This window comes from Clarias gariepinus, chromosome 24 (assembly GCF_024256425.1).
Source record: "Clarias gariepinus isolate MV-2021 ecotype Netherlands chromosome 24, CGAR_prim_01v2, whole genome shotgun sequence".
In the NCBI taxonomy this organism is placed as follows: Eukaryota; Metazoa; Chordata; class Actinopteri; order Siluriformes; family Clariidae; genus Clarias; species Clarias gariepinus.
Genome location: NC_071123.1, coordinates 8120699 through 8138893, shown reverse-complemented (window position 1 = coordinate 8138893; position 18195 = coordinate 8120699). Strand labels below are relative to the sequence as shown.

Here is an 18195-nt window from a genome sequence, read left to right as displayed (position 1 = left end):
TGGTGGCCAAAATTATTGGGACGAAAGTGAAATTCAGTGTTCGTCATTATTTAAAAAATTGAAAAAAAAAAAAAAATCAGGATAAGAATGTATTAGTGTAATTAGTATTAGAGTGCTTTATTCTTCAACTCCTGCTGGATAAAAGTTCAATTCAGTTTTAGTTATAAAGCGTTTTTAATCATTGTCGCAAAGCAGCTTCACACATAAGGGTGAAAAGTGTGAGGAAATGTGTACAAATCATAATTATCAGATTGATCAGGTGGCAATGAAAAAAAAACTTGAGATGGCAATAGAAAGAAACCCTAAGAGGAACCAGACTCGACAGGGAACCCATCCTCATTTGGGTGAAAAGAAATAGCAGGGATTGATCTGCATCACACTGTGTGTTTAAAGGCGGGAAGTTCAGCATAACAGGAGAGGCAGTTAAGTTAATATGGAGTCCAGTTCGGTTATTGTAGGCTTAGGTAGAAAAACTGTTTGTGGGAATTTCAGTCATGAACTATTGAGGGATTGCAGTCACAAGTCTTTAGAGCTGCCAGCTGTCTTCATCAGCCGAGTCCAAGACCATCTTAACGATCAAGTGGAGCTGTGCCCGGACACCACACGCTTCCCAAGCGGACCACACGGGTCCTCCATGCGGAGAGATCTCCGGAGCACCAAAATGAGTCAGACAGTCAGATCCGGCTGGGCGTGGAGTCAAAAGGACATCTGCAGAAGTCTGGTGTGACTCGATCAATCCATGCCTGCTTGATTATTTAAAGAAGCCGGTTTCTTGACTGCTGTCCGAACGGTTTCTTTTGGGTTTAGGTCTGGAGATGCTGAGCACCATAGCCAGTGTCATCACATAGCCATTTTTTCAGTTACTTCGCACAACTCTTTAGACAGATAGTCCAAAACGAATTGAATAGATCAGCTGTTTAGTGTTCAGGGAAAACAACAACACGTCTAGGAAAAGACTATATAATCCAGTATGCGCCAAAATATACTGTACTGGAAGGAAAACACAAACAATATTACCTTGTTGTCATCTGCAAGTTTTTTCTCTAGAAAGAAACTAACATACCCACTATTAGTGTGTTGATTAACCATGGTATGCACAATGTAACAGTTCGACGTGTATGTGCACCGCCTCACTGTAGACAGTGATAATAACGATCATGCAGTAATTTAGGTAAGAAGCAGATTTTAGTAGCCCTGTGTGGTCTGTCTGGGATGCGTGTGGTGACTGGGCACGGTTCCACTTTTCCACGAAGGATTTGTAACTTCAGTCGCTCGATAGTTCAGGACTGGGGTTTCCTACAATCTACCCGAGCTTCCAGGAACAAACTGGACTCTTTAACACATCATCGGTTATACTGAACTTCCAGTCTCACACATTATTATGCAGATCAATCCCTGCTATCACTTTTCACCCAAATGAAGATGGGTTCCCTGTCGAGTCTGGTTCCTCTCAGGGTTTCTTTCTATTACTATCTCAGGGAGTTTTTCCTTGCCAGTGTCGCCGTTGTCCTCGGCTCGCTCATCAGGGACAATCTTATTTTGATTCATACACGTTCACATCTCATAAAAACTTAAATGATTCTTTTGATTGTGTAAAGCTTCTTTGCGACAATGTAAATTTTTTTAAATAAAATTGAGATGAATGGAACTTAGTTGTGAATTGTAGTACTAAAAATTAATTAATTTTAGTTATTTATTTATTTAGCAGATATAAGCTGTAGAAGAAAACACTGGATGTGATGCACAAAAACAAAACTGAAAAGATCCGATTTGCTTATGTAATTAATTAGATGATTCATGGATCAGAGGGACAGAGTTCATTACCAACACAGTGGAAGTGGAAGGTACATGCCATGTGGTTGTGTGCAATAAACAAGATTTGTATTTGAAGTTGACTGTAATATTACTGATACCTTCCTGGTAGGTTTAGGAGAACCAGTGTAATCACTGTAGGATTTTACAGGAAAAACAGTTTCCATTAAAAAATATATATATATAATATATATACACATTTTTACAGGTATAATGGGTACATGACTTTATTGCATTAATCTATTGATAATGTTAAAGAATTACATCAAAAGCGCACCACCTAAAATTCAAAGTATTTATACACAGCTAGGCAGCACTGCATCCCGAGTGGTGGGAGCAAATTATTTGCCACAATTTGTTTAAAATTATTACAAAATCTAAAAAATAATAATAAATATCAGATAGGGACATTCATGACCTCATAATATTAACAGAATCGCAATCCAAATCAGATCGGTACCTAGGTATCGAGACCAGATTGTATTTGGTGGTCCATGGTGACTCCCATCCCTGATAACTCATGCTTATTCACTTTTCACTGGTCATGGTGAGGTCATTCTTATTACTTGTCCACAAAAATTCCCAGCATTTCTAAATCCTAATCACTTTTCTTAAAAAACTGTTTTATTTTATTTTTCTACATATATTCAGTAATGTACGTGGAGAACTTCTGATCGCTGTTTTTAGATCCATTTCTCCCCATAAATTGGGCTCAAAGCAAACATGGCACCAAAAATAAACATTACAAATATAATATTATACCAAAAATTTAAGTCATTACAAATGAACCTGAGTTAAAGAAAGAGAGGGAGAAAAAATCCCTACATTTTTTTTTTTTTTACTCTAAATGCAACTAAACAGAAAGTAAAACAATTACCCAATGTTGCCATTGCTTGGGTTATGCCTTATCTTTTTTTTTTGGTGTGTGTGTGTGCGTGTATCCTGTAATGCTGGGAACCGGTGGTAGTGATTTCCTGTCACATAGTTGACTACACAGCATTAAATCAGTGCAAGTCATTAGATGAAAAGTGTGAGCTGTTCTCCATGGAGCTGCTGTGGAATGTAATGTCCTACAGTTTCCCTGCTAAGCCATGAAATCACTGTTTGAATGAAATCTACTAATGACCATTGTTTCCCTCCTACTCAATATAAAGTCACCCTTTTTTTCTAAAAATCTAAAATCTCCCACTTCCATTCACTTTCAGCTCATTGACATGCCCGCACCTCCCTCGTCTCTGTCTAGCTGTCTAATCCAGCACGTGTCAGCACGTGTGAGCTGCAGCTGTAAAACCTTCAACAGTGTGGGCTGAGAGAGAACCTAATGTACCACTGCTTTAGCAAGCATTCGTGAAAACGCGTTTGTGTTGATGAGTGAACTAAATGGCGCCTTCTGTGATTGGAGTTGGAGTAAACGAAAACTACATACAACCTCTAGTTTAGCGTTCTCCTTCACACCCTAAAAATACATAAACCAGGTGTGTAAGAGCTTTTGAAATGATGGGAGATACAGTGCAAACGTTAAGGTGTGGGGTACAGGTAGACTTAATAAAAAAAAAAGCACCCCCGGTGGACAGTCCATCCCACATTTTACCAAACAACAAACGGTCCACAGATTAATACACTTATCCCGTTATGTGAATACAAGTAGCTGCACTATGAGCTTGGACCCCTAACAACTAAATCCCCTACTTGGTACTTGTAACCCTTAATAAAGCATGAAAAGGGATCGATTTGTCACTTCCTTGTCCTCTCTTTTTTTTTTTTCTGACACAATGCAAATTATTTGTAATGAATGTTAATGAAAATTAGCGCGGAAAAAAAAAAATAAATAAATAAATTATATATATATATATATATATATATATATATATATATATATATATATATATATATATATATATATATAAATATATATATAATTTTTTAAACGCTCTTAAGCTGTTTAAACAGCAGCAGATGGAAACAGTTCACGCTTCCTACAAGGGACATTAGACAAGCCATTTGTAATCAGTGTTCATGCCAACTATGAAGAGGTGGTACAACGCCCAACCTCTCCACTATGGGGGTGGATACATGGCAACCGACTCTACATGAAAAAAAAATAAAAAACATGCATTGTAATGTTCCCTGGGTCAAGTTTTTCAGCCCAGTGTAATCTTATATAGTTTAAATAGTTTTTTTTTGGTGCATTGTTTAACAAAAAAAAGAGAACAGCTGACCTGTAAGCTGTCGTCTTCTTTGACCAGCTCTTTCTGGGGGAACAGGTCCTTGGCCTGGATGTACTCCAGACTGGGAGGCCCCTCCTCACCCTGCAACACAAGTCAGCACACCATTATAGATCTCATACATATACAGGCTATACTACTGTATATGCATTTCACTACATTTCGTACTGTGTATGTTTGTGTATGTGACAAATAAAATTTGAATTTGAATTTGTTAGGCACAATTATTAGGCTCAAAAGATGCATCTATGCATAATTAAATCCTGTAAAAAAAAAATACAAGCAGACAAATATTTCTTAATAAATGTTTTTTTTTTTTGCAAATAGATGATCAGGGAAGATGTGTTAACTGTTGGGTAACAAAAATGGTTTACATTCTCTCTCCTTGCATGCTATGGGTCTGTTGTTGCTAACAAGTCATATTTGGGTGACCTAGCCCTTCTAGTACCTGTTGTGCACATTCGCAGTATTAAGAACCGCACTGTGAGACAAGAAACTTTTCATGGTTTCCAGAAGTGTAAAGAATTAAACCAAAAAATTATCACAATCACCATTCTCGTCCATGCCATAACTTTACCTTATAAACTCAAGCTTTAGGAGCTAAAACACTATCACCACTGTACTGAAGGTTGACATAACACAAGCACTAACACGAAAGAATGATTTACTAAAGTAAGGCAAGTTTTTTTGGAGCTGGTTATGTGCTTGTGCATGCTCGCACACCTAAAATAAAAAAGAAAATAAATAATGGTTCATCGATGCAAGTTCCTAGAAGGCCTCTTTCTGGTTTAATATAAAAACGGCAATCCAGGTCAAGTTGTAATCTGTGATTGCAACCAACCAGGTACCAATCATCACGTAGCAGATTAAACATTGACTTAGAAGGACCTTGAGCAATCGCAGGGTGAGGTGAGGGCCCTGGGCTTGCCGCTGAAAATGACTCTGCTGCAAACCCAGACAGGATAGAAGTACACTCTCCACAAGAACAAGTGGAGTTTTCGATAAAAGGGCTGGTATAAAAAGTGAAACGGGGCACATGCTAAGGGACAAATGAAAATTCTGCCAGATGTCTAGCACCAGCAAAACTGCCCAAGTAACTAAAGCTACAGTTATATGCAGCAATATAAACCCATGTATGCGCACAAGGCCCAGTGGTAAAAAAATAACAAGAAATAAAACATCTAAAGTAAGATGCTGGTTGTAACTGTCCATTTGTACAAGGGTGCTAAGTGCAAGCATGCAAGCATTCCCACGCAACTTGCTGATCTACAGTATCTATTCTAAGTATAAAGTGGTGCGTATGCCAAAGCCCTAAATAATGGTGTGATGAAGTGTCTCTACGATGCAAAATGTAACCTGAAGAGCCAACCAGACACAAGCACAACACAATCTGGACTTGTGGACTCAAATCAAGTGCGTATTCTGGACGCATCTCGTCTGCTTCACATTCGGGTATGCCTGTCTAAAAAGTAAAAGGTCAGACACAACACAATTGATTTGATGCTACTAAGCAGGAACACCACCACCACCACCACCCAGGTCATTTGGAGAGCAGAAAGACAGACGTGCTACAAACAAACAGGAACATTTTCTGTCTGTGACGAAGCAGTGCTTGTCGCATAGCTTAATTAAACTTAAGCAACAGCTTTTTAAATCTGCTTACAATACATTTTTTTTTGTTAATCACTTGCAATCAAGTTGTTCCATGCAGGTAGTATGGATCTGTTTTAAGGTGTTTAATCTGATAGAAATAACAGAACAGAAGAAGAAGTAGTAAATGTATTTTCCCTCCCAACATTAAGGTCAGGCTTCCAATTTTTTCTGATAAATCTGTGTTATAATTGGTTAGAAAAATTCTGTCTCATCTACGATTGGTTAGACCTGTGATGCTACACTTGACCCCAAAGTCTGGTTCATTTTTATCAGTGAGAACAAGGGCGTCCGCTGGAAAAGCTGGTCTTGAGCACTTCACGGCGTACCTGGATACAGAACTAATCAAATCTGAAAGGTGATCGAACCTGAACACGCGTGGACCGCTGTTTGGAACCTGACATCACCAGGACCATCGATCTCCTTTGAAATCTCAGTGAGTTCATAGCGCGCGAACACACACCGATCTCATCCTCTGACCTACACTTTACAGCATAGTAAAGTAAGAAGGCAATCTAACGGGTTTTTTTTTTCCCATTTCCAAATTATCAACATCAGGCATGGTACAAAAGTGGGACTTCCTTGTTCGCTTCTCTTTGTGTTTCTTGGTGACTCACAAAACCAACAAGGTGCAAACTGCTACCTGCTGTATCGGAGAGTGGGGAGGAAAAAAAAAAAAGTTAAAAACACAATCGCCCCCGAATAAGGAGCTCTCTGACTTTGAGCCAGTTTGTGCATTTGCCTTCTTTAGTGCAAGGAAAGGGGAGAGATTTCAAGAGGACTTGCTCAATTCACTCCTCTTCTGACAGGGAGCAAACCACCCTACAAAAAAAAAAAAGAAAGAAAAAAAAGAACTACCCTCTTCTCCCCTGTTAGCATAATCCACTTCTTCATTCATCAAGCTCTTCCACGCAACAGGTGTGTGTGTGAGAGAGAGAGAGAGAGAGAGAGAGAGAGAGAGAGAGAGAGAGAGATGGCAATCCAGATGGGAGGACAGAAGACCGACTGAAGGGGAGGGGAGTGTAAAGGAGAGTGTGACCTTCTGAAGGCCTTTAATAACCTGCAACTTTAACTCTAATTAAACCCAGTTCTCAGAGTCTGTCTAGTTACTTCATTGAGGCTCAACTACAATGCAAATGAGCCTGTGGAGCATCAATATTGTGGGATCATTATTTCTTGATTACAGAATATTAAACTGCTTTTCCCTACTTTACTGATAATACTGCTAAACGACCTAGAGGCGACTCCAACACTACAAATGAGGACAAACAATGACTCAGCATTTTACGCTAAACTGGAAGGCAGCTAAGCCTGTGTGTTCACTGCATTAAAGCGACTCCTTAACAAACGTGATCTCCTTAACGAAGGCAAGATCAGAAAGTAAGCTTTGTGTTTCATCATTATATAAAAATAACTGATAATATTACTGGGAAAAAATCTGATTTGGATCCAAAACACATTTCTAAGTTATTTTCGAATGTTTTCCAGATTTCGGCCACAGTTATTTGTGACAGGTTTTTCCTTGGACCTCTAACCCCTACATCAGGATCTAGATATCAATTATGTAATGATTAGTAACTTTCAGATATAATAATGTAAACTATGTTTTTACAACTCAACCAAGAACTTCTTAGTTTAAGGGAAGTGTGTAGAATTCAGAGGTCAGTTTTGGTCTTGCATTCCTGGGACGGTCTTTCTGAGAGCCGGTTTTATCTTGGTGCTTGATGGGTTTTGCAAAGGCACTGCAACTGTTCTTGCAAGAATTGTTTCAGAACAGCTGACCATGTTTTAAAATAACTGTTGTGGCCATAATTCCATATAGTTTTAGATCATATTTTTAAAAACTATACTGTATATAGTATATGGCCCCTTTTACATCTCTCTTAAAAACATCTAATCTTTCTATCCAAGTTTTATAAATTACCATCCTCAAATGTGTGTCCCTTGTCCTTCAGAAGAAGGTACGCTACTGATTCTGGTCCAGAGATATTGCTCCCTTTCTGTGCTACTATATCCTCCTGTGCTGTAGAGGTTGGTTTGTCTCCCCAGTGTAGTGCTTAGATCACTCAGATCACTGCACGGAAACGCATATTTTTTTGCTATCCATGTGTGTTTTATACACAAGAGCTACCTTTTACCTTCCCTTTTCCAAAACACCACGGATAAATCCCTGCTTCAGATTAACCCACTTGCGGATTTGTCTCCATCACTTATTTTCCCACAGACACATTCTACATTAGCACTGTCTCCAAGGCAGGTACTGAGCTCCCATCATCCATCAGTGCCAGTGTACCGACAGTCTGGAGACATTGCCCAACCCTCTGCGTAGCCAGACATGCCAGACGTTACCTGCCGAGATCATGATAGTGAGGCAGACGTTACAGACTGTACAGCGGTCAGGTTCAAGTCAAGATGAATACTGAACTCCGTGCTACCTGCTTATGTGATGACAACAACAGTGTCAGCCTTGTGGATGGAAAAAAAACAGGGGAGGGGGTGGGGCAAGAACTGACCTAAAAAACCTTCAAAAATGAATATCTCCATAATCCCTCAAATTACTGTCCATCAGACCTTCTAATGTTGTTGAATTCAAAAGCAAGCGAACATGCAAGCTTTTTTTTTTTTTTGACATTTCCACCATTTCACTTCTCCTTGAATGTCTGACACATGTGCCTGTTCTAGACAAAACGACTGACAAGCAAAAGCCATCGGCTGTCAGTATGATATCAAAGGAGGATACGAGATTAACAAAAAGGTCAAAGTAGAGGAAGGGGAAGAATACGACCTGGACCGTGAAGACCAGACAAGTTGCAAGGTTTCTCTAAAGCTCATTTGCGCTAGATGCTGATTTTAGATTTTACCCGGCTACATTCTTTTAAGAAATTCAGTCTTTGAAGTTAAAAAAAAAGAAAAGAGGAGAACTTCATGGGCAAAGTGGGGCGCTGACTGATCGATCCATCTCGGTGTAATTTACTTTACACAGACTGGAAAAATAAATAAGAAAAAAAAGGAGCCAGCATTTTATAATAGAGACAAAGCTTTAGTTTAGGTTCAACAAACCCTAACCCACCACAGATAGCATGGGAACGCTTATTGATGCTTCTGCAAGTTAGCATGTGCAGCTAACCTGAGCCCACTGATGTGTTAATTCTACACTATAAATCCCCATTAGTCTGGTGTTCGAAAGGAGACTCCTAAAGGAACAACGCAGGGGAAGACACCGCGGTAAAGAGATGTAAAGAAAATCGAATAAAGGAGTAATGGAGCAATTCGAGCTGCCAAACACACTCGACAGAGCTACTAAAAGGACCCAGAGAGGGGAAAAAAATGCTATATGCTAAATCAGCGACGACCAACTCTCTGAGATTGGACAAACACATCTATCAGATCTTAATTCCCATAACCTGACTCCATTAGGTCAGACGACACCTGAGGGGCAATCAGGGTTCACTCTTTTTTTTAGGTTCCCCATTTCTTGCATCACTAACATAATTTGCTCTATTTCTTGCTCTCTCTCCCCTCTCTCGGATAAACACCACACTTCTTTCCAAATGCTCCATTAAGCTGATGAATGGAATCCCAGTCTTTCCATTTCCACTTGGCATGTTGCCACGAGGGGAACCATGGCAGAAGCACAAGCCTTATTAGCAAATGGAAATTTTAAAATGTAAAAAGAGTTTTTTTTTTTGTTGTTGTTTTTTATATAAACAAAAGCCTGATCAGCTTACAGCTGTGTTAAATAATGGCTTGAGTAGCCTTTTGAGGTAAATACTCGTTAGACTGTACAAGTTGATCCCAGTAAACTCTTGACTGTCATCGATTACAGACCGTGTTGTGTTCTCCGTGTCTAATTATATCTGGAAGATCCGCAAATTCTGCTTATCCCATCAATTAGGAGGATCTAGATATGTCCAGAAAACAGGGATGCATAAATAAACAAGCACACACACACACACACACACACCAAGTCACAAAGGAATTACTTTATGATGCATGTTTCTGTTCTGTAATAATGAGCAAATCAGGACAAACCTCATGCGGTGTAAACCTGATGTCATAATAAAGGTGTTATAAAACTGCACCAAAAAAAAAAAAAAAAAAAAAAGTTGTTTTCATGTTTTATGAGTTTTATCCAACACAATAGGCTAGACAATTAATAAAGTAATAATCTGTTCTAGGTAGAAAATTAAACACTTCTGAGATTTTAAGTTTCACTAAATAAACTGGACATGTATGATCACAATCTTTTCGTCCTAGGGGTGGTCCCATTTCTTACACTACTACAAACGTCACACTGTAAGATCTACTTAAAAAGCCAGCAGAAATTGAAAAAAACTGTTTAATACAGATGTTTACTGTTTAATTAAGCATTAATCTCTTACACTGCATTACATGTGAGCGAGAGAGAAAGAGAGAGAGAGAGACAGGTCTTGTAGATCATAACTGAGCGAGTTTGTTTTTCCACTAGTGGACAAAATTAGAGAGTTTTCATCACTCCTCTGGTGAAAAAGAATATTTTAAATAAGCAGTTTTCTGGAGCACGAGAGGGAGTGCTGTTGTGCTGAATATCAGTATGGCTGTGATGTGGTCGTAGGCATAACGGTTTTAATCTGCGGTTTGCTGATCTGTTCTATAAGTAATATTTAGGGTCAGTCAGTCAATCATCTGTGTGTTAGATTTGTTTTAGTCTGACCCTGAACCACTCCGTTCATTAGTGTGACATACAGGGGCCGTAGGTATGACTGCATTTACGTCAAGAACATTGCTCAAAAGCACAACTAATGCCATAAAGTTGAAAGCTGAATCAGGTTTGTTTGCTATTATGTAAATGTTACTATTGCAAAAAAAAAAAAAAAAAAGTAGTAAATCTGACTGTATAAACCAAGTGTAAATAGCTACTATTGGGCATTTGGCAGACGCTTTTATCCAGAGCGAATTTTTTTTTCTCATTTTTATCTTATTACACATCTGAGCAGTTGAGGGGTAAGGGCCTTGCTCAAGGGCCCAACAGTGGCAACTTGGTGGTTGTGGGGTTTGAACCTGGGATCTTTCGAACCGTAGTCTATTGCATTATCCACTGAGCTACCCCCGGCCTCCAAACAAAAAGTGTTTCATAAAAATAAGTGGTGTTATGATAGTTACCGTGGAAAATAGTGTATTTATGTGCGTGCGTGCGTGCATATGTACTCAGAATGCACATTAAAAAAATTTATCAGAAAGACATTAATGCTAGAAGACGTGCAGCTCTCATCTGGCATTCAGGAGGACTGGTTTAGTCCCAGGCAGAAACAAAAACAAACAAACAAAAAAAAGAACATATCCAGAGTGACTGAAGTGTTCGAATGCGTGAGATTTAATCCAGTCTCCCAGACGTCCACCGTGGACGCATCAACAAAACAGGCAAAATTCACGTGCGATCTATCCATCACCATTGTTTTTCCTCCTGACGTGCATCCATATTTCCTGGTGTGGCGGGAAAGCATGCGCGTTGTATTATTGAGCACGTGTGAGTGAGATAATGCGAGTCTGAGTGGAGCTGTGAAAGCAAAGTGAGACAAGATTTTTTTTTTCCTCTTCAAAACAAAAGTACTTTAGGGAGAAATGGAGAGTATTACAAAAAAGTGTGGAAGTCATCCAGACACAAGTCATCCACTTGCACTGCTCCAGATATACACCGACAAAAGAGGCGTGAATCGGACACATCCGGGACCTTGGGATAATCATAGGAAAATGAGAAGTGTGAGAAATATATAGATATAAACGGTAAAAGGACAGAGGTCTGTATATTTAGCTTTGAACAGTAAAACTAAAACTAATTCCAGTACAGTTATGGTGATATCTAAAGACTATCCCTTGGTGACATTAGCAAGCTAGAAGCCCGCTCAGTTCTCACTGGAATACCAAACACAGCAACCACCACCAGAACATCACATTATTGCCCCATTTAACGTTTTGCTTCTTGCTCCAAACCAACTGCAGACTGTAACGCCCAAAGCAGACACAATATGGAGGAGTCGTCTTACGTCTAGTTAAAAAGTGTACTGAATATCCTAGCCACTTCTACACTGCAAGCATATTCACGCAGCTGTACTGAAAGTGCTGCATCAGCTGCCCTGAGAAGCTTTAAACATACGCATTATCTCACAGACGGACAGCTCTCGAACCTGCATGCAGACTAACTATTTTCACTCAGTCTACAGTAGATTACTGACCTTCAAAAGACACCAATGTACAAGGTGTAAGGAGAAAATCTTCGATTGTTTGTTTTATACGATCTGTGGAGAATACTAGTAACAAATGTAAACAACCAGAAATGATACTGATCAGAAACTGGAAGCGTTTTGATTTGTTTCTCCATGCTAATTCCCACCTCGCTCCAGGACACGCTTTGCTCATACTGTGCTCGCAATTTCTGAACGAAGGAGCTAGTTTGGAGCTTTAAAGGGAGTTTCCCTGACATAAGCAGAGCCGAGACAGAAATAACCCATGTGTTCGCATTTTTCTTATGCTTTGCAGGCTGTCCGTGTGAAGGCATTCGGGAAAAAGAACCTTATTTTAGCGGTGTTATACATCGGTTTGTTTTAACTTGTTTAGCTGCAGTTTTCCTGCCTAAATGTTGCCACTTTTCTTTGTTAATGTTCCTGTGAGAAGAAAATTGCAATTAGAACAACATTAACGTGTTTATAAACTGCTAAAACATCCTCAGTTTTCCCTACAATGAGACATGAATGAACACTTAATAGCATTAGTTAGAGACACTAACACGTTTCTCCTCCTCCCTCACTCGGCACAGGATTTCTCTCTCTCTCTCTCTCTCTCTCTCTCTCCTATTCTTTCCACCCGCTCCTGAGATGACGCTGCTCTCACGACACAAAGATGGAGGACACGCTGTTTTGCACAGTCACTCTCCTCCACTGTATCCTTCCTCTGCTGTTTCTGAGAGTGCCGTTCCCCTGAGTAGGGCCTGTCTTTAAAAAGCATCAGTGCTCAGTGGGCTTCCGTGCCAGATGATACAGAAGTGCAGCGTTCTTTACTTGGCAGTGTATGCCTATAGAATAATTGTCTCCAGCCATGAACTTAAGGCATACCACGTACAAAACCTTTTATTTTTCACATCAACATTTAACATGACAAAGGCTAAATTTCTATTGCGCATAAAGAGCAGTGCACACTAAATTCCTATTACCTATTTATAGAGCACCAAATATGTATAGAGCACTAATTAAAACACAGTATGACTTTAGATCAATCTGCTATCCGTTTGCCCCAAATGAGGATGGGTTCCCTCTTGAATCTAGTTCCTCTCAGGTTTTTTTCCAATTGCCATCTCAGGAGGTTTTTCCTTGCCACCGCTCGGCTTGCTCATTAGGGACTATCTAATTATTTTAAATCACACACATTTACATTCCATACATACTTCCATAATTTCTTTTGATTTTATGAAGCTGCTTTGCAACAATGACAGTTCAATAAACTTTTATTTGTATAGCGCTTAACAACTAATACGTATAGAGCACTGTAGACATATAGAGCACTAAATAGATATAGGCATTAATACATATAGAGCACTAAATACTTATAGACCAATAAGTACGTATGGAGCATTAACCATGTATAGATCATGGTGGATGTATAAAGCACTAAAGGCGTATGGAGCGTATAGAAACCTCTGGGCCTGAAGGACCACCTGCCCCGCAAATTTTTGTGTTTTCCCTGCGTTATTACACCTGGGCTGTGTTCCATTCCAAATGTCGATGAAGGGAACTTCCCTCGATAAAACTCCACCATTTGGAACACTAAGTCGCTGCTGCTGTGGAAATTTCACACTACGGACATTAAATATTGAATATTCATTGAAACAAAAACTAATGACATTATAAAACAGTATTGAAACGTGTATAAGTTGTAAATAATTTATTTATTAATAACAATAATTAAAAAAAATTACAGATTATTAGCCAATATAATAACTAAGGATTTTATAATTAAATAAAAAAAAAAAGATATATATAGTGTCCTTTTAATATGATGTCACTGATAATAATGATAAATATATAAATTATTTTTCAAGCTACATTTTTTTTTTCACGCTCCAGAAAGACGCAATGACTTATGGGGTATTTTTTATTCCTTTTTCCGATGAAGTGAAGGCCTGTTCTTCACTCATTCCCTACACCGTTGCCAGTTCACTTCGAACTGAACATTTTCGCTCTCATCGGTTTAAAATCACACTTTCAAGATGGCTGAACACCCTGTGAAGTATACTTCTTAGGGTACTTCATGCCGATTAGAACGCATCTAGGCTGTTAATTAGCAAAGTAGTTAAACCAGGTGTGTGGGAGCTGAGGGAACACTAAAGTGTGCAGGGCAGCTGGTCCGAGTTAAGAAACATACAGAGCACCCAAGACTTTGATGAACTCTGATCTTAAAACAAAAGTGTTGGTTTAATTCATTCCACAAATCTTTTATTTATTCTAAAAAAACAGATCTACTGAAAGAGAAAGTAACAAGGAATGACAGAGAGGCAAAGAGACACAGTAATAACAAAAGTGATAAAGAGATAATGAGAGAGTGAGTGACCGAGAAAAAAATAAAATAAAAAGACAGCAACAGTGACAGAAAGGGACAAATGACAAAAAAACGGGCAATGAAGAACCCAAGAGAGAGCGATGGAGACAGTAAGAGAGACAGAGATCGAGGGTGTGCCAGAGTGAGACGGTGAAAGCAAGACACAGGGGGCAAGAGAAAGAGATTAAAATAGAGAAAATGAATGACCAAGGTGATAAAGTATGAATAAATCTGGCATAGAGAGAGTCCAGACCACCAGAAATGTGTGCACACACGCACCCAATGATTTCAGCCCTGTTTCTATGGCAACGGCGCGTTTTCCAGGACCCCGTTTTTCTTTCAGAACTGGAATTCACACTCGTCTCGTTCTGCTCACACATCCTCCAGTCTGCTGTCGCTTCCTTTTCTATAAACATCGCGCTGCCACGTGGAGCTGCCTGAGGAACCTAATCTGATCAGGGGCTTTACTCTGAATGGGATTATCTCTTGTGGATTAGAACATCACTATCAGCGCATCCCTCACTCCCTCTCTCTCCCTCGCACACACTAAAAATTATTGTAAAATACACACATTAACTTGGTGCATCACAGTGTTTCATCTCACTACACAGGATTTAGAAACGACCACAAAAACTGACTTTACTTGAAAAAAAAAAAAGTAAATGATTTGTAATTATAACACCATAGTGCATTGATGGCTCAGTAGTAAGGTTTCTCGTCTACCACGTGATTCTCAGTCAACACCCAAACCCCAGCCACTGGATGTAGTGCCGGTCCCAAGCCCAGGTAAAGCAGGAGACATGCGTCAGTGGGTTATCCGGCGTAAAATGTGTGCCAAGTTGTTGTGCGGATCGGATGGGCCGCTGTGGCGACCCCTCGACGAGAGCAGCAGAAAGGCGATCATCATAATCATGACTAACACCTAATCTTTTCCATCAGCAACTAGAATAAGTCAAATATCTACAACAAATCCTCAATTTGTAACCGCACATCATTTCTTTCAACACTTTCTAGTTTTTAGGGAAAAGCCCTTTTAGTCAAAGCGTGTGTGAGTGAAAGAGTGACGTGTGTGTGAGTGAGTGAGAGAGAAAGAGAGAGAAGGGACATAACAGTCACATTCACAACTAGTGTTCCTTCTCTCCTTGTCATCTCTGCATTTATATTTTCCCCCTTTTTGTTTTTATTTTTAATTGCTAATTAATATTTTACAGAGCAGATTTAAAGAGCAAAAAGACATGGATAAGAGCACACAGAAATTCTGCCTAAGCTCCACAAAAAATAATACGCCTTCCGAATGACGCAGTGTTCCTTCTGATTTATTGATCCGTCCTAATCAGCTAAACAACTCAACACCCTTTACTCCCAAGTGCAAGCACAGCACCACTTAACACATTTCATCAATGAGGGGTTTTTATAAAAAAAAAAAATAAAAAGATAAAAAAAAAAAAAACAGGACTGGAAACGCTTTTGTTGCTTAATCTGAGTAACCGTCACAGGTCTGCGCTTTGGGATATTAAAGCTCGGTTGAGCCACAGAATAACAAACGAAAAGACAAAGTGCTTTTCTTAACGATCGTCAGTGTAGCTTCCGCCCTAAATATGACGCGCATGCAGATGTAACTGATCTCTGAAATGACATCTTTGATTTAAAGCCCAGGGAGACCAGCGCTAAAAGTGGATGCACTGCGTACATGCTTTAAAGGCTTTATGACGTCCACCGCCAGACAGTAAAATGCTGCTGCTGCAAGACTGAAGACACATATTGAATTTTGCATTAAACAAAATTAATTATCTAGCTCTCTCTTATCACACAAAGCCAAATCGACAACTTTCTCTTTTTTTTTCCTTTTCCTCTTTATCGCAGGGCAGAGCAACACACAATCTTACTCTCCTGGCGACGTCACCCTGATGATGCGAAGAGCGATGCTTGGTAATACAGCAGCCTCTGACACGAGAGGGACACCATAAGGTCATACATGAGGGGGAAAGAGAGGTTGTGCTTTCTCAGAGAGTGTGTTACGATACCCTGTGAGCAGCAGACGAGAGGCAATAAGCTGGTAACTAGTATAAAGCAGGAAGTCTGGGTCAGTTTACAACTACACTGGAACTGCGGCTTGATAAAATATAGGGCGGCAGCCAGTAAGAAAAGCTTCACAAAAAGGCTCTTTCTGATCAAGAAAGATGGGCTTACAACATTTACATATCAAACACATAAGATTAATTTCACTTTTGCTTTTAAATACACAGAGAAAAAAATTATAATTCACACCTTTCCTTGCACTCTCTGGAGAAAATGCGAGTGGTGCTTGCCGTGCCAAAACTCTGGCCTTTGGGCCTTTAATAAATGACGTCTATGGCAGAGGTCTCCAAATCCAGTCCTGGAGGGCCAATGACCAGCACAGTTTGTAATTCACCAACACCTGACTGAACCTAGTAATTAACAGATTATTTAAATCAGTTATGCTGGAGAAGAAGAATCACCAAACTGTGTTGGACACTGGCCCTCCAGGACTGGATTTGGAGACCCCTGGTCTACGGGATCAGTTGCCGTAGAGGGCATGGCTTGACAGCTTTACAATGATCCTGAAAGACTGATTGACTGCCTGAGTAAAATGAGCCCCGCCCCATGTCTCTATGACATTAGGAGCCACAGTTAGGTTCAGTTTCAAAGTTCCTATGGAAGTTACCATAGCAGGAAATGCAACTGTGAGAACTTCCTGTGTCAATAGAGAGTACACCTTTACCATAATACGTCAATGGGGCGAAATTTGGGCACCTCTTGCATCCCAGGGATACAACCTATACCCTCTTGTGGGGTATGTTCTGATGCAGCTTGCAAGCCTATTCTACAAAATTCTTTCCCTGCTCTAGAATCTGGCAAAGTTGGTCTCAAGGTTAAGTCGCTGGGATTTTTTTTAACTGATGAGGCCAATGAGTAAATGTCAAAATGCATTCAATATTAAATCATTTTGATTTAGAATATGACACAAAGGATTGATTAAAGATTTTTAAAAAGTTAAAGGAAATTTTTAAGAAGAATTTCACTTCTAAACATGGTAATAACCTCCAGTAATGTGGATGTGATGTACCTCAGTGTCACGGTGTCACAAAGTCCCATCTGCAGGCTCGGTTTAGTGCTTCTCACTCGCTGGGCAGCGCTGGACACGGTGCCAGCTCATATGAGCCACCATAGGAGTTATCACACGTGCACACAAACAGAGCTAATAATCCTGAATGTAGACGAAAGCAGATACTTGAAAGGAAGCCACACATGCACACACAAAGCTCATGTTGCTGGTCTGATTGGTTTAGCTGAACAGCGTAAGAGCATCAGAAATGGAGGAAGAAAAAAAAAAAACGTTTGGCTGTTCAATCCGAGCCGTTTAGTGCTCAGTCTGAATCCAAACACTCATTACTGCTTTTATCTAAAAATGGCAACACGTCTCCGTCTCAGCAACCTTGAGCTCCGGAAAGGACGCAGAGGCCACGGCGCTCAGTCTCAAAACAGCAGACTACTTTCACAATACACACACAAAAAACAATCAATAGAGGGTTAAACTTCATTACAGCCTGACTGACCACCTCCGCCCCCCCACCCCCAAAAAAAGGTTCACTTTAGTTCACCACAGGTGTTAATGGGATGGTGTTAAAAATTAAAAAAAATAAAAATAAAAAGCATTGCTTATTCTAAAAATGAAGAGAAAAAAAGTGGAAAGACTGAATCCCAGTGTAAAAAAGGCAATCAAAGAAAGACCAGTCTCCACGTAGTGATCTATTAAATAAACAGAGATTAAGGAGGAGTTTATTATAAAGTTACTAAATGGAACATTTTACATTTAAAAGTGACGTAGTCTTAAAAGCACATTGGAGTAACAGCAAAAGGGGGGGGGGGGGGGAGATAAAATAACGTATTTTGATCATCTTTTTTTGTATTTCAAGAT

General features: G+C 39.6%; 1 protein-coding gene across 3 annotated transcripts in view; it reads right to left on the bottom strand.

The window, feature by feature from the left end:
* The window catches only part of mtmr4 (myotubularin related protein 4), a 72063-nt gene that overhangs the window by 29995 nt on the left and 23873 nt on the right, over nt 1–18195 (bottom strand). For all 3 annotated transcript variants that reach the window (XM_053485055.1, XM_053485056.1, XM_053485054.1), the window contains one exon: nt 4032–4121. In XM_053485055.1, coding sequence (XP_053341030.1) covers nt 4032–4121 — 90 coding nt within the window. The remainder of the gene's footprint in view (nt 1–4031; nt 4122–18195) is intronic.